General features: G+C 35.3%; 1 protein-coding gene across 4 annotated transcripts in view; it reads right to left on the bottom strand.

The window, feature by feature from the left end:
• Positions 1–26341, bottom strand: part of ITGAV (integrin subunit alpha V) — a 115523-nt gene that overhangs the window by 53420 nt on the left and 35762 nt on the right. For all 4 annotated transcript variants that reach the window (XM_072612597.1, XM_072612595.1, XM_072612596.1 and 1 more), the window contains exons 3-4: positions 14660–14751; positions 7032–7146 (exon numbers count right to left, since the gene is read on the bottom strand). In XM_072612597.1, the coding sequence (XP_072468698.1) occupies positions 7032–7146; positions 14660–14751 (207 nt within the window). The remainder of the gene's footprint in view (positions 1–7031; positions 7147–14659; positions 14752–26341) is intronic.

Below are 26341 nucleotides of genomic sequence, written 5' to 3'. Positions count from 1 at the left end.
TTCTTTGTCCTTCCACACCCCCCCCCCCCGCACGCCCTTAACCTTGTTGTGCCACTTAATTGAACTATTTAATTAATCATAATTAATCATAACCATGTAATCATCATAAATATCAGAAAGGAGGTATTTAAAATTTCAATTATATCTTCACACTTCTTGTGAAAAGCTCCAAGATATACATCCAAAGATTTATTACCGGTGCAGAAAGACCATACATTCAAGAGTTTCAGGAGATGGTCATCCAGTATGCAAATGAATATCTTCTGAACAGTCCAATGTAAAAAAAGACTCAAAATGAGTTCTGAGGGGCTAACGAGGGATCATCTTAATAATTAAATACTTTCAAGGGATCATAAATCTAGAGCTGGAAGGGACCTCAGAGGCTAGCTATTTCTCCCTCCTATTTTACTGATAAGGAACCTGAGGCCCAGGAAGATTAAGTGATTTTACATTTTTATATCTCCCTCAGTGCTTTCTTGTGTCTTACACATAGTAGATGCTCAATAAGTGTCTATAAAAAACCAAACTTTCCTGGTGTCTTTTCTGTCCTAAACCAAAAAATATAGTGAGAACACTATACTTTGGTTACTAAAGTATCTTCATAAATGAAATAATAGTAGTAAAAATTATTTAGCACAGTGCCTGAGAGATAATAGATACTATATGTTTATTGCCTTTCCTTTTCATTTTCTTTTCTTCCTTAATAGCAATGTATTTAAATAACAAATACACAACACTTTTACTGTTTTATATGTAATATATATAATATGTACACACATACACAAACACACACTGTATTGATATATGCGAAACCAAAACTTCATCTTTTTCTAAAGCTTGAACTTTAAACATTCTTGACACCATAACTTAATTGTATGGTGTCTAATTCAGGATATATTCTAAAAATAACCAAAAAATGTTCAGAGATTCCTAACTGATTTTTAATATTAGGGAGCTACTCAGTATCATTCATCTTAGTAAGAAAGAGCATAATACTACTACAACTTAAAAATTTTTTCAGACCAAAAAGGGACTAGGAAAACATGGAGTTGTAGGGTTTCCAGAGAGCATGGTGAATCATTCTAAGGAATTCTGCTGTGACCTCAAGTCAACCGTTGTATATCCTTTGTTGCAGTTGCATCAGAAGACTATTTTAGGCTATTTGTGAAGACATTCTTTCTCGATTATTGAGCTGTAGGGATAATCTGCAGTGTTTGTACAATCTGCCTTTCAAAAAAAAACCCAATACTTTCTTTTTCAGATTTCTTGGCAGGTGTATATTAAACAAGAATATTTACTTTCCAACATTTTAAAGAGTTTTGTTGTTGTTGCTGAGTAATTGTATATTTTAACAAAGTTTTCTGGATTGACCTCTACTCAAGATTAATGTTCAATTTTTTCTTATTATTTCACTAAACTAGCATCAACATATATTTGGATCCCTACATAATGTAACAATCAAGGGAATGAACAACTACTTCAAAGGACATAGATGATGTAATTTCTAAATAAATCTTAATACGTCAGAAAAGGCTTAGAGGGAAAAAAAGAGAAAAAAGTCTTGCTTTTAACAATGGAGCTGGAAAGATAATGCTATAAATCTGTTTCAAGATTCAGTCACCAAAACTGATCTATGAAGAAGGGCATGCTCTATATATGTGACCTTTAGCTCTCCTGAGTTCCAGTCTTTTCTCTGCAACTGTTTACTAAATAATTGAGCGGCCTCTGAGGCCATCTCATCTAATGTATACAACAATCTCCTCTCTAAATAACACTGCTGACAAGTGCTCCTTTAGCCTTAACATTAATCTCTACATTAGCCTCTGCATTAATCTTCAACCCAAAGTTGATGATCATTCTACTCTGGAACAGTTATTATTGCTTGGAAGTTTGTATTCCACCAAACCCTAAAATTCAACCTGTCTAAAACTGAATGCATCATCTTTTTCTTCTAACCCTTTTCCATCTCTAAAACTCCCAGTCTCTCTTGGTAATCTCACTAGCATCTCAGTTACAAAGAATCACAACCTCAGGATCATATTTCAGTCTTCCTTTTCTTCTTGATGCCCGCCATCAATAACTTGCCTAATTCTATTGACTAAACCTGTGAGACATCTCTTCCATTTAACCCTTTCTTTCAACTCATTTTACCACCAATGTGGTCTGGAGAGGTGATGATGAAGTCCCTCTTTCTAGACTCTCCTTCTTCAATCCTTTCAGCATGCAGTTGCCAAAATAATCTTCTTAAGGCACCAATCTGACTATACCATTTCCTCCTTTCAGAAACCTAATTTGTTTTTATGCTATAGTATAAAATACATATTCTTTTGCCTGGCATTTAAAGACCTCTATGGTCTGGTACCAACCTCTCTTTCTAGCCTGAATTCACATTAATGCTCTCATACAGTCTATATTTTAGCCACACTGAGGAAGAAGGTTGCACAAAGTCACATAGGTGGGCAGTGAAAGAACAGATTAGAACCCAAAGCCCCTGCTTCCTATTCTAATTCTTTTGTTGATTACACTCAAAAATGTAGAATGAGGGACCACTTTTGGCCCCAGGAATTAAGTCATACTGGAATGTATGATCTAAAGTTATACAGGTCAGAGAAGACTAAGGTATGGTCTTGATACAAGGCACTCTTGCATTTACTTTGAATTCTGAAGGTTTTAATTTTGGGATTAATTTTACTACTAAAAAACTTAAATCTGAATTGGGTTTACATTTTTTTCTTTCAAAAAGAGCTTTTCTTTATTACTATCCTGTCTTAGGAGATAACCTTCATTCTATTCAACAATAAAAAAAAAAAAAAGAGAGAGAGAAATATGGAGGCCACCTTTGAATCATATTCATTCAACAACTTCAGTCAACAAATATTCCTTGAGAATCTACAGTGGGCCTTTGATGGTCTAGGCAATTTCCTTCAACCAAGCCTCCATTAGCTCCACCCCCTTTCAAAGTTGTAGTATGGTCTTTACCAAGAAAATTTTACAAGACCTGACAGTAAGTTAGAGAACTAATCAGGTAATGCCAATGAATGCTTGTTATCTAAACTAAAATGTAGTCTATCATCAATCATCAGTTTTTTAACCCACAATGAACAAAGAAAAAGAACATTCATATGTAAACAATCTGTTATTTGTTGTTGTATCTGTTGTGATAACTCATTTTTATATTATCATGGATTTTGATGTTGCACATATGAGAATACTTCAGAAAACTGAAGCTTACTCTGTTTCAGCACTAGAATATTTTCCTTTTATTTTAACTTTCAGATGGAAATCTTCCTAAAATTTATTAATGGCCTCTTGAGCAGAGAACATTGAACATAACTTAACTTTTTCTTGACATTCATCAGCATTCCAAACAGTCATTATGCTGTACACAGTAGTGTAATGGATAGAAGACTGACTTGGAATCAGGAAGACCAGAGTTCAAATCCTGCATTTGATACTTGCCAGCTATGTTGTCATGGTCAAATCACTTAATATCTAAGAACCTCAGTTTACTTGTGTAAAACTATGATGATAATAAAAGCACTGATTTCAGAAGTTTGTTATGAAGATCAAATGAAATGATACAGGTAAACCATCTTTCAGATCTTAAAATATTTTACAAATGACAGATTGGATGATGATGATAATGTCTTTATGAGCTACAGAAGTGTTCAGATTTTTTTTTTGCCCCTCCATTAAGTGACCCCCAATTATTGTCTGTTTTACAGTTCAAGTATTTCCTTTTAATACTTTTTTGTTTCTGTCAAAATCAGCTGTCTCTCCTAAATGTCACCAAGGTGCCTGTCCTATAAGAACAATGTTCTTCCAATTTTCTCATTCTAATCTGCCATTGGCTTAGGACAACACAATAAAGATTGTAGAAACTGTGTTAATAAGAATAAATAATTTTTATATTAGAGACTATAAAGTATCATATGTACCTTAAAACATGGGTTGTGTGGTTAATTTTCACATCTAAGAGGCCTTTTTATATACTTTCACACTCATCATTAGTACTTTGAATACCTGAAATTCATGGAAAACAGACCTCTGGATAAATAAAGTTTACTGTACCTTAAAGTTATCAATTCCAGAAAATTCCAAAAATTAAAATTAAAAAACAATAATTATATCTAAAACTTGGCTTCAGATAGGGACCAGACCCATTATTTCATTGATATAGGGAATTTCTGAAGATGGTGGAGTAGAAGGACGCACCTCTAGAAGCTCTCCTCTCACAGCCCATAAAATACCTGTAAAAAATGAGTCTAAAGAAGCCACAAAATGACAGAATGAAAGAGATTTCCAGCCCAAGGCACCGTGGAAGGCCGACAGGAAAGGTCTATCACATCAGGCGCAGAGTGGAGCGCAGCCCAGCCTTGGTCACGCAGTGGCAAGGACAGGACTAGAGCAGGCTTCAAGGCACCACCGTCAGCAGCTACAGGTCCCAGATTCCTCAACTCACAAATGCCAAAGATGGCTTCAAAGGTCAATGACAAAGCTCTTTCAGCTGGGGGAGAAGGGAATGCAGAGGTGTAGACCCAGCTCCAGGTAGCAGCAGCTTCCATTGTTGAAGCCCTGGCCTAAAGACCTGGGGGAATTGAGCAGCTGATCTGGATCTCAGCCCTGAGTAGTGGCCCTGGGGTAAGGAGGAGTGCTGATTGGTGTAGTGGAGCTGGTGGAGAATCTGGAGAGAGAATCCTGCTATTGAATTGCTTGCCTTCCCAATAGGGATGGGTGGGGAGAGAGGAAGGAAGAGAAGTTGGAATTCAAAGTTTTAGGAACAACTGTTGAGTATTGTTCTTGCATACAAGTAAAAAATAAGAAATACAGGTAATGGGGTATAGAAATTTATCTTGCCCTACAGAACAAAAGAGAAGATGGGGATAAGGGAAAGGAGGGATGTTAGAAGGGAGGGCAGATTGGTGATAGGGATAATTAGAATGCTAGGCATTTTGGGGTGGGAGGAGGGGAGAAATGGGGAGAAAATTTGGAACTCAAAATTTTGTGGAAATGAATGCTAAAAACTTAAATACATTTTAAAAAATTAGAATAAAACAGATGGAAGCTAATGACTTCATGAGAAATCAAGAAATTTAAAAACAAAACCTAAAGAAAGAAAAACAAATAGAAGACAATGTGAAATATCTCATTGGAAAAACAACTGACCTGGATAATAGGTCCAAGAGAGATAATTTAAAAATTATTGGTCTACCTGAAAGCCATGATCAAAAAAAGAGCCTAGACACCATCTTCCAAGAAATTAACAAGGAAAACTGTCCTGATATTCTGGAACCTGAGGGTAAAATAAATATTGATATAGGGAATTTCTGGGCAAGGAAAGTTCCTTACCAGTGCATGCCTGCACCTCCTCTGTAACTTATAGAAAGTGGCCTGGTTCACTGAAAGGTGAAGTGATTTACCCAGAATCACAGCCAGTATTTATCAGAGATGGGGCCTGAAGACGGGTCTTCCTAGCTTTAAGGACAGCCCTCTATGATGCTCAACCTCTACCAATAAAGCAATTCTATATCCTACATTAAATATTATAGTATATCTAGAAAGCAAAATGCATCCTAAAAAGAGCTAGAAAGAAACCAGAAGGATACAAACAGAATTTCAAGTTTGAAAACTGTTTTTAAAAATCAACCTTGAAACACAATTTATTCACACTAATTCTTAAGGACTCATTCTGTAATACAGTCTCTGATTTCCTAATTGGGGGTAGACACCTCAGTTAGGGAAATAATGTATTTACCACTTGTTTAGGAAATGTGATACATGATAGAGGAAGATACCAGACTCTTCCTCATGAAAAAGGCTGAGCAGAATAGTTGTTCCCTTTTTGGAAAAGAAGTTAAAGACAAGGCTGGTTGGAAGAAAACAGACAAAAAGACTGGGGAACTACAGCAACCACAAAAATAATAATAGCTAACATTCATATAGTGCTTCCTGTGTGCTGAGTTCCTTACAATTATTATTTCATTTGATCCTCACAACAAGGTGCTATCGTGATTCCCATTTTACAGCTGAGGTACATAACCAATATATGTCTTGAGTTCAGATTTGAACTAAGGTCTTCCTGATCTCAAGATCAGTGCTATATCTACTGTGCTATTTAGGTGCCCCAACAGAAGTTTTCTTAGAAATATCTGAAGTGTGAATATAAGTTGAATTCCTATTTCTAATTGGCATCAGAAAATTTATGATAAAGAAATATTTCACCCAACAGTTACTATTTTGTTATTAAAAGATATGCCGGACTTTCAATGTTCCTTCATGTCACTGTTATCAGAGGGGTCATACAATGCGAAGAATATCACACTTGGACCCGGAAAACCTAGCTTCAAAATCCCACCTCTAAAAATTACTATGTGTGTAATAGTAGGCAGGGCACTTCATCTGGCTGGAGCTGTGTCCTTCTCTGTAAAACACAAGTAATGCTAATTAAACTATCTCACAAAGCTGTTGCAAGGAAAGCACTCTCCATAGATGCAGAATAACAATTCATCTGTAACTTACAGCCTCAGAGAGTTTCTTGGGGGCAGTAAAAGTGACTTGACCAGGGTCACACCATAAGGCAGACCCATGTAGCCAAGTCCTAATGCTAGCCTCCTAACCACTATACCACGCTAAATCTTCAGAAATGTGGTCATGGTGTCACTCTAAGAGGTGACCAATATGCAATTCCTATACCGAACTCATTAGGGCAAACTGGAATTAATGAGACTTTTGGTGAGATGATGATTATAAATGTGATTCCAAGATAACCTAATTATATGAACAAACCACTGTTCTAGAGGGTGAGAACTAAAATCTTCAAGGGAAGGCCAGGCAGATTTGTACTCTGTATCCAGAGTAATAGGATTATATTTATATCCAGACATTGTGATCTCACAGGAAAACATATTTAGCCACAGTCTTTATAACAAATCCATTTTGAGCAAATACACAAATTCTCACAAAATAAGCTTTATATCCCTTTCTAAAAAGTTGTTGCAAAGTACAAGGGAAGATTTTGTCTCTTTACGTACTTGACCGGCAGGGAGCATACTCAACAGTCTTTGTTCCATCTTGTAGAAAGCACGTTCCAACAGGTTCCCTCTCTTGTTTCAATTCAGTCCTCCAATGATACAATGGAGCACAGGCCTGATGCCAAAATAAGCAAAATAAACAGAATATTGGTAAATAATACTTCTTTTAAATCATCTAAATTTCATCTCTCTATACATCACTGTACCCTATTAAAATCAAGCAAGCAAAGCCACAATAAAACTTAAAACCATTTAGGGTCATGTTGAACATGTGAGAATCTGATAAATAAATTTTGCTTGCTTAATGCAGAAAGATTTTTTAAAAGTACCTTTCTCATACCTTATTGAAAAGCATATAAATTAGTCCAAATAAATATCACTTCAAAGAAGTTAACAGAACTCATTTCCAAAAAAAAATTTTAAATGCTTTTTGCTCAAAGGAGAGCCATAGGCTTAACTGACTTAGAGACTGATTAATTTCCCCCTATGATGAACTGACTCCTTTAAATGGTTCTGAGAATAATTTGTTGGCTAAGAAATTGTTTTCTTTTGTTTTCAGAGATGTTTATTTCAGAATTGTGTGTAAGAAATATTATATTATTATTTTATGTGGCAGAGACATCTAGAGAAAAGAGTAATTTCATTTATTAGAAACAATTTATTGGATTTCCAATTTTTTTTTTAGCAAAATATAACCAACTGGCAAATGTAAAAGGCATAATATGATAAAGCATCTGATCTTGGAGTTGGGAAGACTTAGATTCAAGTCCCACCACCCCCCTCTCCCACTGGCTATATGACTGGGCAAGTCATTTAAACTCTAAGTGTCCCCAAGCCACTTTTCCAGACTATTTGTACAGGGAGACCACAAATCCAGGAAGATGTTCACTACGAGTTGCCTACACAAATGAAACTGAAGTTTGTTTTTTTTAAGTAAGGGATAAAGATACTATATCACATGTGGATCATTGGTTCATTTCACTTTAGTCTGAAAGATTATAATACAAAATTTATTTTAATCTGCACTGAAACAGAACCGTCATAATGAAAACCATTGATAATCTGCTCCCTCAGTTAATAAGGAAAATAAGAGTGAGCTTTCATTGCTTAGTGAATAGAAGGAGTGGCCCTTGAGTCAGAAAGAACCAGAGTTCAAGTCTGCCACTGACACATGCTAGCTGCACAACTCTGGGTGAGCCTCTTTGTAGATAAGCCTAGTTACTTTAGGACTAGAAATTACAAATAAACTGTCAATCTTCACTAATGGAGAGAGTTTCTATATCAGGAATTCCTTACACCAACCAAATCCCAGTTCAAAAGAAATAAAAATAATGTGGGGAAGTAGAAGCAGTTCTATTGGCCGTCTGGGGTCCAAACTTAAGCAACCACTAGGACTCTAATACCATAGGACAGAAGAGATAAACTGCAGCTTTTAGTTAGATGCCTTAATGAAGCCTTGGCAGAGAAGTGCCTTAAACATATGTGGGTAAGATAATATAACACATATAATAGAAAGGAAAAAACACATTAGGTATTAATCCAATGCTAAAAGAGGTGGTATAGAGAGACTACAAAAATTAAGGATTCTTTCACCTAAGAAAACATGTTAAAATTTACCATTGCTTCTAACACTGAATTACTTTATTTTCCCCTGTTGAACATAGGATAGACACCCTTTCCTGGGGTGATGACAGCTTTGATGAATTATTAAATAACTTATTTTGTTTGTTAGAAAGTTAAAGAAATTTTCTTTAAAATAAACTTGAGTTTCCTGACAGAATTTTTAAAAGTCTGAGGTAACAGACTTTTTAAAAATGTTCAGTCAGTTTTATTTTAAAGACATTAAAGACTTTCCCCTTCTATCATTTTATTACTAATACTTTTCATTTTTTACACCTCATTAATTTATAATTGTGTCCCTTCCCTTCTTCAACTGATTTAACAAAGATTTAAAATGAAAAAAATATTCAGTAAAACCAACTAAAACAACAGATCTGAGAGCAACAAAACAAACCATATCCATAATTCATCACTTCTGCAATTAAGAAAAGGCTTAACTAGTATAGCAATAAATCTGTCATTGATTTCAACAGTAATATCATGTTTATACTAGCACAACCAAACCATGAGCAATGACTATTCCTTCAATTATTAATTCATTCTTCATTTTTTAAAGAATGTTTTGTAATCACATTTATATGTCTTGAGTATCTCTAAGACTTCACATATTTTGCAAAATTTTGAATGAGATTTCCCTTCCTATTATTTCTTCCTGCTTTTTAAAAATTGCTATGCAGAAATGCAATGATTTTGTAGATTTATTTTGGATGCTGCTACTGTACTGAAGTTATTAATTATTTCATTTAGGTTCTTTACAAATATTCCGGGATTTACTATCAAGTCATCCGCAAATAGGGATGATTTTGTTTATTCTATAACAACGTTTAAGTCTTTAATTTCTTTCTCCTCTTGCTAGAATTTCTAGAATAATGTCAAACAACAGAGGAAAGATGAGTAGTCTTGCTTTTTCCCTGTATTTGCTAAAAAGCTTCAAGTGTTTATCCTTTACAACTAATTCTAGCCTTTCATTTTGGATATATACATCTTATCATACTTAAAATGACATTTTCATGTTTTACATCATTTTCTTTTCATGAATGAGTACTATACTTCATCAAAGACTTTCAAAACAATCCATCTTAATATAATCATGTGGTTTGAGATATTGTTCTGAATGTCATAATGAGAATTGTTCTAACTGTTGAATTATTTTTGTATCTTCTGACAAAAATCTTACGTGGCAATAATGAATAACGTTTGGATTATGTTCTTATAGTTTTTTCCCCTTGAGTTTTATTCAAAATTTTTGTATCAGTATTTGTTTCATAAAAAAAATTACTAAAGTATTTTCTGAATTTTTGAGAACTACTTTCATAAAACAGGCATTAACTGCTCTTTAAATGTTTAATAGAATTTATCTGTAAATCTATCTGGGACCAGGAATTTTTTTCTTTGGATCTCCTACATGTCTTTTTCAATATTTTTTTCTGAGATCTGGCTGTTTAAGATCTCTATTCCATGTTCTGAGGTCTCCCATTGCATCCTGGGTCATCTCCAGTCATTCTGATGAATATCTGGTTACTGTATTCAGATTGCTCCAGGGGAGAAGTGAGGATGGTGACCCTGCACAGCCCTCACTCACTCAAAACAAAGTCAAGTGCAAGTCATGTCATCATTTCAATGAAGAAGAAACACAAAACTATTCCATGTTCTAGTAATTCGGTACTTTATATTTTCAAGGTAACAATTCATTTTTAAAAAATTCTTTGTTTTGTTACAATAGTTCTTAATAGTAAATTCTCAAAATTTTTTTTATTTGTTTTCTATTATAAGTACATCTTGTTCTTTTAAAAAATTTTCTTGGTAATGTGGTTTTCCTCTCTCATTTTTGTCAAATTAGTAATATGTTTATTAACTTTACTTTCTTTGTAAAGAACCAGCTTTTCTCTCCTTTCATATCAACTGGGTAATTTTAGCATAAGACTTATGGAGTACATTATATTATAAATATATTCTAATAATATAGCATAATTATAACAATATACTAATGTAGTGTATCATAAAAAACACTTTCAGATTTTTTTAAAGGTATATTAAATTGGGCCACTGGCACGCAATTCAAAGAAAGCCAGAGCAAATGATTTAAAAGAAATGGAGTATGGTGAAAAGATGAATAAAAATAAACTGCAGAATGACTGAGTGATGATACAGGGCTGTCACAAGACTAGTTTTGAATAACTTCTAAATTGTAAAAGGCATATAGGTACAAGTCTATTTGAAGGCAAATTGGCACTTGGGCCAAATAAAACACATAGGTTAAGAAAGGCATCAGTGGAGAAGTAAAGGAAGGAAGGACAGTATCCTGAGAATTAACAGTGACACATAATGTCACTGTACTCTGCTGAGGCCAAAGCAAATTCAGATCATTACATACTGTGAGTTACATTTTAAGAAGGATACTGACAAACTGGAGTATGTACAAAAGAGAGTGACCAGCATGGTGAGGGGCCTGAAAACCTTGTATGATATGATAATATACCCCCAGAAACCATGCTTAAAATCATATTGTTTGTTCAGTCACTTCAGTAATAGCAACTCTTCATGACCCCATTTGGGGTTTTCTTGGCAAAGATACTGAAGTGGTTTGCCATTTCCTTCTCCAGCTCATTTTTTAGGGTTAAGAGACTCACCCAGGGTCACACAGCTAGTTTGAGGCCAGAGTGGAAACTCAGAAGATGAGTCTTCCTGACTTCAAGCCAGGCACCCTATCTGTGGAACCGCCTAACTGTCCCTAAAAATCATACACTGAGAATATTTAACTCAAAGAAGAGAATATTTGGGGGGAACGTAAGAGTTTGCTGCAAATATGTGAAAGGTTGCCCTGTATAGATGAGAAAAGACTTTTTATGCTTGACTCTGAGAAATAACAAAAAATAATGAATAGGAGTTGCAGAATGGAAGAGATGTAAGGAAAATTTTCTAATGATTAGAGCTGTCTAAATCTAGGATGGACTACTTCAGGAAGCACTGAATTGCCCGTATTTGGTGTTCTTCCAGCACAGGGTAAATAATCACTGGCAAGGACACTGTAAAGGGCTTTGCTATTTCAAGTATGAATCAGATGAACTCTGAGGTTCCTTCCAACTTTGAGATTCTGTAAGTTTACTAAACCAGCAGGTAAAGACAGAAGAGGTTTGAAAGAATTTTTGTGGTTCCTGAACAAAGACTGAGAAAAGTTTCAGATAGTTAAATTTAGTTACTGGAGTGGATGCTTAATATGTCTTCCTGGAACAGTAAAGATGTGACTAATTTTATTACAAATAACACTTTTACTAATAACTGGAACTGTTTTATTTCATTAGTAGTTTAAAGCCCTTTGGTATCCTTTTTACCATCCTACAAAATTTTCATGGTTCCTTCCCAGTCATAATAACTGTCACAGGAATGAAGAATTGAATCATAGTAAACATCAGTAGAAAATGATTATATTTTCTACCCTTGTGAAAATTCTTTCTTGATTAGATATGTTTTGTCTCCTTGTCCCAACCTCCCAAACCTTATTTGTTTCAAAATAGATCATTAGGGTGTATATGTGCATGCGTATAAATACATAAAGGTATGTATATGGACATAGATATACACAGATATCAAAGCTTCATTGAGCTGGAAGGGTCTTAAAGATAATCTAGTCCAACTCCCTCTTTTCACAAATGAGGAAACTGAGAGCTTTAAATGACTACATGCAAACCTGAGATTTGATGCTTTGTTTGATTCTCTTTCTATTTGCTATGTTACTTACCTGTTTTATAAAAATCTTTGACAAAAAGAGAGGAAAAAATCACACTTTTTTTATCCTTTTAATGAAAGGTGGTAGGTTAAACTAATATGTGAGATAGAACTTTTAAATTTTTTAATTTAACTTTTAAATTTTTTAATTAAATAAAATGTAATTAAAATTCTAAATTCCAAAATGTAAGTCTTTAGGCTCACAAAAGTTTTCTTTAGTCCACAGCAAATTCCACTTCCAAACTCCACTGATGCATCTGTATCCATGCAAGTCATCCAGTTTCAAACCTCACTGAGACCTTTGACTACTCACTCGTATCTACCTCACATATTCAACCTGTTGCCAAATCTTCACATTTCTTTCTCCACAGCATCTCTCACATGCATCCCTTCTCTCTACACTTGTATGGACACCCCTCTAGTTTAGGCCTCCACCACCTCTCACCTGGTCAAAGCCTCCTGTTGGGCCAACATACCTAAAGTTTCTCTACATCCATATGTCCTCCATACACTGCTAAACAAATTTTCCTAAAGTACACATCTAATCATGTCATTTCCCTATTTTGGAAACCCTAAGACATCTCTTGGACAAAATATAAACTCCTATGTTTGGCATTTATCTTTCTAACTTGGCACCTTCTTATCTTTCCAGTTCTCATACATTATTAGCCTTCATGTATATTATGATACAGTCATACTAGAATACCTGCTGTACTACACTGCTGCTTCTATATCTGCTACCACTGTGCTTTTGAATTGGCTGTTTCTCATGCATAGACAGTATTTCCTTTTCACTTCTAGCATTTGGAATTCCTAGTTTCCTTCAAGACTCAGTTCAAGTGCCACCTTTCAATGAAGTTTTCTTGTCTCATTCTCCCCCATGGTCCCCCTTCCTTTCTAGTGTACTCTCTCCCAAACTAATTTGCATCCATATTGTGATTATATATATGTGAGTGTGTGTATGTATATACGTATATGTGTATATACATGTGTATGAATATACACATATGCACATATATGTTGCAGTTATACTGTTGTTCAGTTTTTTTCAGTTGTATCAAACTGTTCATGACCTTATTTGGAGTTTTTCTTGGCAGAGATACTATAGTGGTCTGCTATTTCTTTTTCCAATTCATGTTATAGATGAGAAAACTGAAACAAACAGGGTTAAATGACCTGCCCAGGGTCACACAGCTAGTGTCAGAGACCAGACTTGAAATCAGCAAGATGTCTTCCTGATTCCAGGCCCAGTACTCTATCTACTGCACCACCCAGCTGCCATGTGTGTCTGTGTGTGTGTGTGTGTGTGTGTGTGTGTGTGTGTACATACTCTTATATAGGCAGATACTGTCTCTTTATATATAATATTAGCTGCCTGAGGGAAGGAATTATTTTCTCTTTGTATTCCCCAAGACTTAGCCCAGTGCTGACAACACAGTAAACATTTAATAAATACTTATTGATTGAGTGAAATTGTCTGTGCTTCCAAACACTTAAGAAAGAGCCTATATGTGTATTTTGGAGTCAATTCTATTCATAGACATGGGAGCTTAGCAGTATCATTTTAAATTAACTAAGTCAGATATGCATTGTGTGAACTGGCTCTGTTTCCTTCATTAGATTATAATTTCCCATGGCAAACACAAAAGAGCTATGTTCAATACACAGTTCTTTATAAAATGAGTCCAATGAAAATTGCTGTTTAATCAAAAATGCCATTCCTACTTATTTCATATCCTTTCATTCCACTGTGGCTCATATCATTAAACTAAAAACCTGGCATATACTTGAAGCTAAATAGGAAGTTTACACAGACATATAAAGAACTCCAAGAGAAAATTAACAACAATAATGTAATCTTAATAAATAACAACAATAACTAGCATTTAGATAGCACTTTTTGCCAAGAGCTTCAAAATACTATCTTATTTTATCCTCACGAATCTGAGAAGTAGACACTATTACTATCCTGTTTTACAGAGAAGACAATCAAGGTTGGAGAGGGTTGAGTGACTTATATAGAGTCACAAAGATATGTATCTGAGGGAAGATCTGAACTCAGGTCTTCCTGACTCCAAGTCTAGCACTTTTATCCATTGTGCCATTTAATTTCCTCCTAATGATCAGAGAAGGAAAAAGGAGAAAAAAGTCAAACTTTAAGTTCTTTTTAAGTCAACTGTCTCATTGCATTTACATATCTGGGGCATATACACGTAATTTCTGTAGTTTTCACAGCAGATTTTCTTAACTAACCTACTGGGTAAATTGTCTAAAGGACTTACCAAAATTTTATTCTGTTTAGATCTCACGGAAGCTCCAAACCACTGGTGAGACTTAAACTCCAATGGATCATTCTTGGCATAATCTCTATTGCCTAAAGAAGAAAATTGGGAGGAAAGAAACCCCCCAAATTATTTTTAAATAATGCAGCAAACTTTTTTTTTATCTTGCATGAGAAGGAAATGGTGATGGTTAATCAAATATTTTATTTGACAGAGAGATACACATATAGATTGTCAATGTTTTAAGAATTGGATTTGCATTATTAAAATATAATATCTTAACACTTGATTAATAGTGAACATCATTTAATCTATCTTTGAATGGAAGGTGAGAAAATTGAGGGATCTGAGTGAACCAAACTGACTCCCTCTTATGACTCAATTCTGGATCTAGCTCAGTTCCCTTTCTATTCAATTATGAGTCGAGTTCAATATTTGTCTTGTCAGAAAACTGTATTTAATTATGGGAATTGTAAGAAAACTTTACTGCATTGTTTGAACCTAGTTCTGTATGGCTGGAAAGCTAGACCATCTCAACCTGTTGTTTAGAGACCTTTAACTAAGGACTTAGAAAACTGCTGACCAGAAACCTAGTCAGAGCCAAAGATTGATGCAAAGAATTTTCTCATATTTATACACCTCAAGCAACCTCTATGTCTTTATCTCAAAACTAGCTCCATACTGGTCAATCAGTTACTGTTTTCATGTTCCTTTGAATGAACACAGATACTTGGGTGGGGGGTATGGGGGGGAGAGAGAGTGGGACACTTCTTTTTCTGATTTCAGGGAACTGAACCTATTTGTCCTCCCCCTCTCAACTCAGAAAGTTCCTAACCTTTCCTCTAATTAGAAATCGGATCACCTAATTATAATTCTGTTTTATTATCCTGATTATTGTTTTCTTTTAATGAATAAAAATCTGTTTCCCACTGTATTCAGGGGTTCAATGCCAAGCTGAAGAGGTCAGGTTCAGATTTGTTATGTAATTGGTATATGCTGCTTAATAAATCTATGCTCATAACTCAAACCTTTGTTTCCTCAATTATTTCAAATTTCACCACCACAAAAGCACTTAAGAATCATCCAGTTCTTAAGAATCCTATGTTCCCTTTATAAATATCAATTTTCCCTGTGCTATATTTGTGCAGAAATGATTGTTAACCAACATGAGTCCCTACAACATGCCTAATATTTTTGAAGAATGATCTATCTCCATGACAAATGATGAAAATTACAATTAATATGAACCCCCTGTAACACTGCTGCCAGGATAAAAGTCTAACATTCATTCACACTATTAGTTATATGTGTGTGTGTGTGTGTGTATATGTTAGGAAACATGATTTAAATTTTTGACATATCCAAACCAGTATTAGACTGAGCTAGCTATGCAAGGAGAAAAATCCTATTATACAAATTCTTTTTTCTTAAATGACAAAATATAAAATAAGATGGTAGAAATGGGCAAACACATAGCAAAAAAAATTGACTTATAATACCTAAAGGATCTGATTTGCTTTACAGACTCTTACAACACAGTGTTTTCCATCCACACATTAAAGTCAAACAAGATTCCTTAGAAGATATACAAAAGAAATAACCCTGTTCCATGACCCTCTAATAATATATATCAGATAAAGGGCAAAATATGGAGATGTAGACTTGCCAACGAAGGTCATATTGGAATGGAGGAGATTTAGCAAAATCCAGGGAGAATAAAGATTTTCTATGGATGATGATGTCCCCTAGATAACTTTTGTTTGCAAATAACATTGTGATGATTAAATCAAGCCTCAGAACACTGCAGAATCTCCTGGAAGAAATCCATCATCACTCAACGGAATTTGGCCTGACCAACCATATAGACCACATGGATAAAGAATGTTTATTGTCCAGATTTCAGCATGTATTTGGAAGGTCAACCTATAGATTTTGTCCATCAGTATGTCTATCTGGGATAAATGGTACAAATATTGGATTGGGCCCAGAGTTGGACAGGAAGAGAGTGGATCTTTGGGAAATTGAAAATTCCTTCACTCAGTTACCAAGGAAAGAAAAGGTCAATTTTTCTAATACCAACATTATACTGAAGAATAAAATTACGTATAAAAAAAATGAATTCATAGACTGCAATAGAGAAGTACACAGTAACTGTGAGTAGCCTACAACATATAACCAATGAGAAACTTTGAAGAACAGGAGTAAAAGATATAATCAAGTAATTATACAAATAGGAAAAGAAAACAGCAAGTGAGGGATGACAGGTGAGCAGCCAGAAGCATTGGTAGGCATCCTTGAGATGTCAGAAGAAAGTGATGAAGGCCCCCAGCAATTGGATGGATGCTGCTGGTGAACCTATGAGATGGAAGAGTATAACAAAAGATTTGTAAGTTACAGATGATAGCCAAAAATACCATGATACAACCTAGTACAAGTGAATTTAACTGAACTTTATCATCTTTTCAGGAGTTTTTTGCGTCTAAGTATTTCTCTCTCTGTCTCTCTCTTTCTCTCTCTCTCGCTACCCCATGAACAATATGATAAGAAAAAGAATGTGATATGGTAAAAAGATCAATGAATTAGAAGTCAGAAAAATATAATTCTAGTCTTGGCTTTTTCATTAGTCACCTGTGTCATTTTTGACAAGTATATCAATAATTCTGGCCCTTAGTTATTTCATCTGTCAAATGAAGAGGTTGGACTAGATATTCTCTCAGAATCATTCCAGCTGTAACATTATTACTCTATGATCTATACACTCTGGCCATGACTCAAATTCAATGCCAAGGTCAAAACAACCAGAAGAGAGTGGGCCAGGCTATGTCCTTCTTGTACATATTTTTCTCCCATGCAGATTAGATTACAACATTGTAGAATTCAGTTGAAACCAAAGATTAAACTCTGAGGCCATTCCATGAGATGTTACAATGGTACAGGACTTGTTGATTCCTCAACTCTCTGAACTTCCACACTGGCATTATTGTTGAGGTTGTTTTTGTTCTTCATTCAAAGAGAATCCAAGACATAGTGAACTAGATTTAAGTGAGGTGGGGCTATGTACAGTTACTAGTCTCACTCTCCCCTCCAGAGCCATCTGGTTCCAGGGACAAGATACAGATCAGAATAACTGGAGATGTACTCAGATGCAGTAGGAGACCTTGGCCTTTTAAAACTAAGGTATTTTCCCAGGTCTCAGTTTGTCTGAGACAATACCCATTCAGTGATTAAAGATAGGTAAGAAATCAGGCAAAAAAAATGACCTATTTCACCTAATTAAAAAAAAAAAATCAATCACTCTGGAAGGGGAAGACCCCCAGGGTTTCTGGCTAAAACAGAAACAACTACTATTTACACTCACTCTGAGTCATCAAAACCCAAACTATGACCAAGTAAGGGCTTGGAATGGGACCTTCTGTTGGTCAATTAGTGAGACTTAAAGTGATTTAGGTTAAAATCATTAAAATGATTTAATCATTAAAAATGACAATAAATAAATAGCGTTGAGAAAAAATTCAATCCAGCCCATAAACCCCAAGATATCTTGCAAGGTTTCAGCCATCAATATTTATATTCCTTTGCGCAAAACACCCACAGGAAAGGGAATGATTCCTTCTGTGGACAGAGGAAGAGGAAGGAAAAGAGGAAGAAGAAGGAGAGAGGGAGGAATTGGAACTGGCCACTTGTGTACCTAATGGGCAGCTGCTACTATTCACAGATTGTTGTTAGTCCTTCATTCTTGAAGAGGACCAATATCACAAGAAAGGTGATGTCTTCGGTTACAAGTGAGATAAAAAAAGAAAATGCACGGGCAGTGAGTAATAGGTAAGAATATTTCAAAAGCCAGTGAGTAATGGGTAAGAATACTTTGAGGCTCACAGCCCATGTAAACATAAAGGCATGACCTCCAAACACTGTACCTCAAAGTCCACTGAGCCTGGAGGTTAAATAGAACTGAAATATAATTTGAGCATCTATTATATTTATTGAGTAACATTTTAAATTTCCTGTTCTGAATTCTAAACAGAAAAATGCCTAGTTAAGTTCCTCCTTGTGCGCAGCATTCAATTGGTCTTTTTCCTTCAGGTCAAAATTCCTCAACAGACCTGTTCTATTACCTTTGATTTGTCACACACCATTGCTAGGGTTGGAAGCTCAATTCCATGTGGACAGTCTCGGGCGGGTAAAGGTGGGAACTTCTAAATCTTAGAGTTCTCACGAGACCCCCCAGGAAACAGCTGGGAATCCAGGTGAACCGAGCTATCTCGTGTATTTCCGCCTCTTCCCGTGAGAAACATGATGGGAGAGAGCTCTCCCCGCCCTCGAGATTGTCCTGGATTGGAGCACACCTAGTTACCTAACAGGCACGGTATTCAGATGCAAACTATGCTGCTGAAGAGCTTAAGTAGGATCAGGGAAGCCTGAAAGCTCTCTTGGGCGGAGGGGCGCGGAGCGGACAGGACAACAAGGCTCCGCTTTTCCTCTCTCCTCTCTCCCCTCCCCCTCTCTCCCCGCTTGTACTTCTACTTCCAATCTCTTATTGTAAGATCTTTGCCTCCTTGGGAGATCTTTCTCTTTCCCTCCTAAGGAAGAATTCCCATGCACTTGTAACTAGACCCTGAAATAAAGCTCAACCCTTGTTCGACTCTGGAACGTCCTTTCTCTCATACGAGCATCCGGTTTGGCCAACCGAAGACCTCGGGAGGTGAGGTAAGGGAAGACTCGGGTAGCCCTCAGGCCTCTAGGCCTGGCACACCATGTATACAGAAACACAGAAGAAGGTTAGATTCCAAAAGGGGAGAAGCTGAAATAAATAAAAATAAATAAATAAATAAATGAAGCTGAAATAAAATAAATAAAAGGAAACTGAAAAGTTGAGGAAGGGGAGAGACAAGTACCCAGCATTGGGGAAAGAGAGGGTAAGTACAGAGTGCAACTAGGAGAATAATGAGACTGATTTGGGCACCTTCCTTAAATGGAGGTTCTGAAAGGCATTATCCAATCAGAAGGAAAGGTCCCAAAGGGGCTGAGGATATTTCCAATGCATAAATTCCAGGGCTGAAGTGAAGATGCTTAAAATGAAGAGTTGGGCCATGTGAGAGGAAGTCTGGTTTTCAACCTGGAATGAAATGAGAAGCACGGCTACCCTGTACTCCTTCCTTAAATGGAAATTTTGAGATAAGTCATCCAATCAGAAGGAGAGACTACAGAGGCAAAAACATCAATGAGATATTGCAAACATATTTAAAACAATGCCATTCTTCTCACTAAATTTTTTTATTTTGAAAATATTTTTCATAGAAATATATGTAACGAGTTTATCTTTATTTTAAATAAACAAAAGTTATATAGTCCATCAGTTCATCTAATTTAAATGATATATCCCATATAAAAAAAAAGTTCTTAGGACCCTTCAATCATTTTTAATTTTTTGGCCCCAAAAACAAAACTTTAGAGTCACTGTTCTAAAGAGTCTATGATTCATGTAACTGATCACTGATTTTACAGTAGTATAGTATTCCACAGGAAGTGCATGAGTAGATACATTTCTTCTCAGTTTAAGAAAAACATACAATAATTGTCATCCCTCCATTTCCCACACTCAAAATCTACTTGGATGACATCTTTGGGGGAGAGACAAATGTAGCAATCTAAATCAAATTGAAATCACATGTGGCTTATGGTAAGTTTCTATGGCCACATTTGTAACCACAGTAAAAATTTTCTCACAATCAGCTGATGTAGTCATCAGGATAGGCAAAATACCCGTGTAGAGGGATAAAAAGCAAACTATATTCCTGGTATGGAATCCCTTTTCTGGGACTTTCTCTCCTTACGTTTTCTTATGCCAAGTTTGGCCAAAATATGCCACTGATATGGAATCCTTCTGGGACTTTTCTTTCCCCTGGATTATGTTATGCCATGTTTGGCCTCATGGGACAGACCAAAATTGGCATATGTCTGGGGAAACTCTCAAAACACACAGAGTTGATCTTAATCACTCATATCTCAAAAAAAAAAAAAGTTGCAATGCTAGTTCTAAGTAACATTATAAGTTAGTCTTAAGTAACTCTTTTAGTTTCACTGCACGGGTAATCATGTACTTTGATTTGTTTTCCTATTGGAAATGTAATATCATTGTAACGTTATACTACGAAAATAAGGCAGTTGCTATAAATACATTGTTGGTACTTAACAATTTATTGGACAAACAATAAAGCAGAAATACTTTACCGTGATACTTTCTCTGTCAGTTGGCATGGGACTCCTCAAGCGTTTGTCAAGAGCTACCTCCTCACCCTGCCGTTCCTAAGACCATAAAAGCTACTGCAGTCGGACCCTTCTGTTCTCCCTTAGTGATCATGCTGTGGCTCACAGCTGTCTTTGACTTAACCTCCCTCCCTCACAGAGTACAAGAGCTTGGATTAGGATGGTGGCAGTGAGAATGAAAAAGAGGGAACAATTGGGGGAAGAAAAGGTACTGCAAAGAAAGACAAGACTTACATCAACCAGTTGCATATGGAAAATGAGAATGATGCAGAAATCAAGAATGACTGAGCAACTAATCTGAAGGGGAGGAAGATTTATTTGGCTTTTGATATGCTGACTTTGAACTCCTAGGAGGACAGGCTTATGATATTGTATGAAGAATGATAGATCTGGAATGAGAAAAATCTGAGTTCAAATCTTGGTTCCATCCTAGACAACTCTGTTGACCTTTCCCACTGAATCACCCTGGACCTCAGTTTCTTCATCTGTAAAATGAGGAGGCTGGACCAGATAACCTCTAAATTCCCTTCTAGCTATAAATCTATGATCCTATCATTTAAGATATAACTAACAGACTTTAGCCAGCTAGCTCTAGAAAAAAAGAGTAGACTGAAGTCATCTGCAGACTTGAAAGTCTGCAAACTATAACCTCTAAATTATAGTTGAAATCATAGCAACAGATGACTTCTTTCCAATGAAAGGAGAAGAAAAAAGAAAAAAGAGAAGAAAAAAGGACAGTGTTCTATTCCACTCAGGTATATGCATAGTGATATGTTGGACTCCTTGCCATACTCACTATAAAATTCCATCATAAAATTCAACTTTGAACTAAAGTCATATGTTACATTTCCCAGTAAAAACTGGAAAACTGTTGAACTAAATTCAAGAAAGTTTTGAGACTGAGGGAGCACCACAGCCTGTACATGATAGCCAAATCCAAAATGTCTAGAGAGGCATGAAAGCCATTCAGTTTTGAAGAATCAAGTTATTTTATATGAGGATCCATTAATTTCCCACTGTCTACCCACATTAAGATATGGCTAAAAATATTTTTACACTAACTATGGTAAACTTGGAAGATTTTAACCTTGAGTAAAACTTAAATAAGAATTGGTGTAGAATGAGAAAAGTCAGTCTAAGTTATTAATCACACATTATAGAGCTGGAAGAGACCTTTGTAATGCAAAAAGCGAATCCCCTAATTTGCAGATCAAGAAGAGACCAAAAGAACTAGAATGATTTGTTCCAGATCACAAAGTAATGGCACAGCCAGGATTAGCATGTGTTTCTCCTCAGCCCAGCACACTTTTCATTCTATCATGCTGATATTTGAATCAGTAAGACCTGAATGATATACTATCTACAAGAAATACAATCATATTGTTTTCATATCTATACAATATAACTCAAACTAGGGTTGCAATATATTCATTCATTCATTTATTCATTCACCTACAAAGTGAGCATTTTATGTACATTGTTTGTGCTAGGCATTGTGTAACAGAGGATATAGAAATGATCAAGAGATGGTTTCTATCCTAGCTGACCTTACAGTCAAACTAAGACAGGCAATAATAGTTATAACTAACGTTTACACAGCATGTTAAGGTTTGCAAACCACTTTATACATACTATCTCATTTTATCCATCTAAGAAGCCTGAGACATAGGTGATATTACTGTCTCTATTTTACTGTTCAGCAAACTGGGCAGACAGCGGTTAAGACCAAGGTTATACAACTAATAAATGTCCAAGATAGGATTCAAACTCAGGTCTTCTTGACTTTTAAGTTCATTATGCCAAGAATAATGGCGTTGTGTGATAAATGAAAAGCAACCCATTACTAGGGATATATGCCAAGAATGTCAATGACAAAAACATTTCATTACTTGAGAATGAGACTACTTCCAGAGGTAGAGTGATTTAAACAACCCTCATGGAATCTGGTTTACATTGTTAAACTAGAATTATTTACTGGACAGAAGTGGTTCCCAAGTATATGTAAACTTTGGCTCTGTCCCTATTCAAATCAAGAGAAATTCCTAACCAATGGAATCTAAAAATGAAGAGATTTTACACTACCCAAGCATTTTAGAAAGCTCTGAGATTTTATGCTGTGATAATTGCCAAGAGCTAGATTTTCCCAGTGCTTAAGTTTGATTCTGGTGGTAAATGACAATCTAGCAGATAGCCTGAGGTAGAAAATAAAAAGGTAATTTGATTTATGTTTAAGACCATTTCACTCTGAGCTGAATCACTGTTCATTACTCAATTTTGGCTTATGGGCCCTTCTTTGATCTGGGACGACTGGGCTTTTTTGAGTAGGTATTGACCTCCAGAAATAACCAAAACTCCTGGTTTTCCTCATAACAATGGGCAATCTCAGGTCCATTCAGAAATTTAGGGGCTGGGTCAACAAAAACAATTCCCTCAGACTAATTCAGATCTAAAATGTGTGTTTTAGCCAACTTGGTATATGTAATAAACTAGTCATTAGACTCTCTACTCACCACTTGTAAATTATACACCTCAGAATATAGACTCCTTCTATCTCTAGAATGAACTATCTAGAAATTTTTAATTATAGTCAGAATTTTAAGAATGTAATTGTAATTTAAAATTACAATTTTAACAATGATGCAGAGTACTGGCAGCAGTTTTACTTTTGTGCTAGCAGTCTTTCTCAAAGTAGAGCATGTAAAAACTAATATGATATGAGTTCAGTGCTTTGCACATTTGGGAAAGTGAGAAGGAGGTGGCATTTAAAGATTCATGATTTCATTGGCAAAGAAAAATCCTGTGTATAATAACTCCTGCAACTGACATCAATTAGCCACCATCTGTTACTTATTGTCTTTAAGAAGTTTATGGGCACTACAAAGCAAACTTGCCTTTGGTCACAAAAATAGGATATGTCATAAACAGGTCTTGAACCCAGGTCTTCTTGACTCCAGGACTGGTAATCTATTAACCATAACATGTTACCTTGCACATAGTGGGCACTTAAGCAATATTTGTTGAAGTACTGATTTAAATTCAATCTATTCACATTTTTCCCCATATCATGGAATGCCCATTTCCAAATTCAACAGGTTTTAAGGGCCCCTAGGACTTCACTTAGTGCACTGAAACAATTTTTAATGGTGGTCAAAAATGATAATGCTATCTTTAAGGGATTCTAAAACATTTATTTACTTGAATTTTAAAAGTTTATCTAGTAAAAAGCTCTTACTACCATATTTTACTCAAAGTACTTGGCTACAGAGCTTATGGTTATGACTTAATAAACAGAAAAAGCCCTAAATATTTTGTCATTATTGGCTTGAAAAGACCACAAATATATTCCTCCTGTAAGACTTGCTTTCCATTCTGTATTACTTCAAAACAGATGGAATGATTTTTTCCTAACATGACTAAAATATAAGAAATACAACATGAATTGTTCTTGGAAAGATTTATACCAAATTACTGTCCCAAGGGAGCAAGCAAACTGAGGCAACCTTAAACATCTATGAGGTAAATGGAGTTTATGAGCTAATCTACTTGAGTACACACAATTTAAGACATTTTCACAAAAATGTAGTTTCTGTTTCTACCTTTTTATACAGAAACCTCCTGGGAAACAGTAGCAAAATTATGATTCTGTGGAATAGGGATGGTCCTTTTGGATTAACTTATAACATATATATATATATATATATACATATATATATATATATATATATATATATATATACACACACACATATATATGTATATATATATACGTATATATATGTATACACACACACACATATATATACATGTATATATATGCTACTTTCTAGAAGTTCAAATACACATTTAATGATTTTAACAAATTCACTCTGAAACTAACAGAGCCAACCAATGTCGAATATAAATGACTTATTCAATCAAAAGGCAACTATGGGACTGGCATCATATTAATTCATTGTATCTAGAGTAAAATGGAGGATGAATTTTATTTATATTTGAGAAACTGAAACAATTCCGTTTAGTCTTTCCTTACAAAGTCCAATTAAAGCCTCATCTCCCTGCAGCTGTCCTTCATTTTTCCAGATGATTATTTATCTTTCTTGTTTAATTCCCATGGCACCTAGACAAATAGTGATGGGATCATAAAATCATGGGTTTAGATCTGGAAGGAACACCAGAGCTCATTTAGTTCAATGCACTCATTTTACAAATGAGAAAACGGAGGACAAGAGAAGTTAAAGACTTGCCCAAGGTCACAAAGGTAGGAATAGAAATAAGATTCACATCCAGATCCTCTAACTCCAAATCCAGTTTTCCTACTACACCAGCATGAAATACTCCCATTTCTGCTGTGCTCATTGACCCACTTCACCACTTATTCACCTGTTTTGGGTATTCTTTCTCTAAGACCTATATTTCAATATGTCTTTATCCAAGTCTATTTGTACTGCCCAATTCTTTCTATGATCACTATTGCCTTCATCACATATAGTGTATTTTTGAGAGTTATTTGCAAATATTCATCACATTCCTCTATAATGGGCTCTTCTGAAAAAAAATTTAAAAAAGAGAAAAAGAAAAATAGTGGGTCACCGAAAGTGAACCTCTTGCCAGTGTACTGGACCTGGCATTCACACAAAGCTCTTCATTGTTTGAAAGGTTCACTCATTTTGAAAGAGAGAACCAAAAGACATAAAAGAAATAGAAGGTAATGGTCTCCCCATTCTTTCCAATTCTCTTTGATATGAGTTCTTAAAATAGATTATTTAGAAAACATAAAGCTTTTTCCACCTTCTAAATCTATAAGTATAGCTCTGTGTCAAATTTAGACACATTCACATTAGGTATTTTACAACAGAGAAGAAAAATCTGGAAAATTATTTTTTCCATAGAAAAAAATTACAAAATACATGAGAAGAGGCCTGGATTTGTGAGGTTTTTCTTTTTTTTAAATCCTAATATCAGCAATTTTTTCATTGCTGCTATAAACAGACCTCTCATTCTCCAATGTATGAAAAGAAAAGGAAATGGGGAGAACATTCTTTAGTTTTGTTTTTTTTTTTTAAGAAACAGGTACAGTAATGAGAACTGACAATAAAATGGTTTTAGGATAATGAAAATTAAAGAACAACACCAGCAACAGAGCTATTATCACTTCTGATACAAAGAAAAAGAAAAAAAAACTCTTGGCAGAGAAACCTAAAGCTAATTAGCTGTGGAGTTAGTGGCAATTGACTTCGCAGCTTTTTTTTTCAATTGAACTAGATTTTAGAATTCATTATCATCACTGCAGCAGATAATACTGATTAAGTGCGGGACTGATGCTGTGTGTGAACTAAGCTGAATTATTAAAGCATTGTAACTGTGTGACAACTCTGGCTACCATGGGACTAGAAAGCAACCATGACAGTTTAGACT

Source organism: Notamacropus eugenii, chromosome 5 (genome assembly GCF_028372415.1).
Source record: "Notamacropus eugenii isolate mMacEug1 chromosome 5, mMacEug1.pri_v2, whole genome shotgun sequence".
In the NCBI taxonomy this organism is placed as follows: domain Eukaryota; kingdom Metazoa; phylum Chordata; class Mammalia; order Diprotodontia; family Macropodidae; genus Notamacropus; species Notamacropus eugenii.
This window is presented reverse-complemented; position numbering and strand designations above follow the sequence as displayed.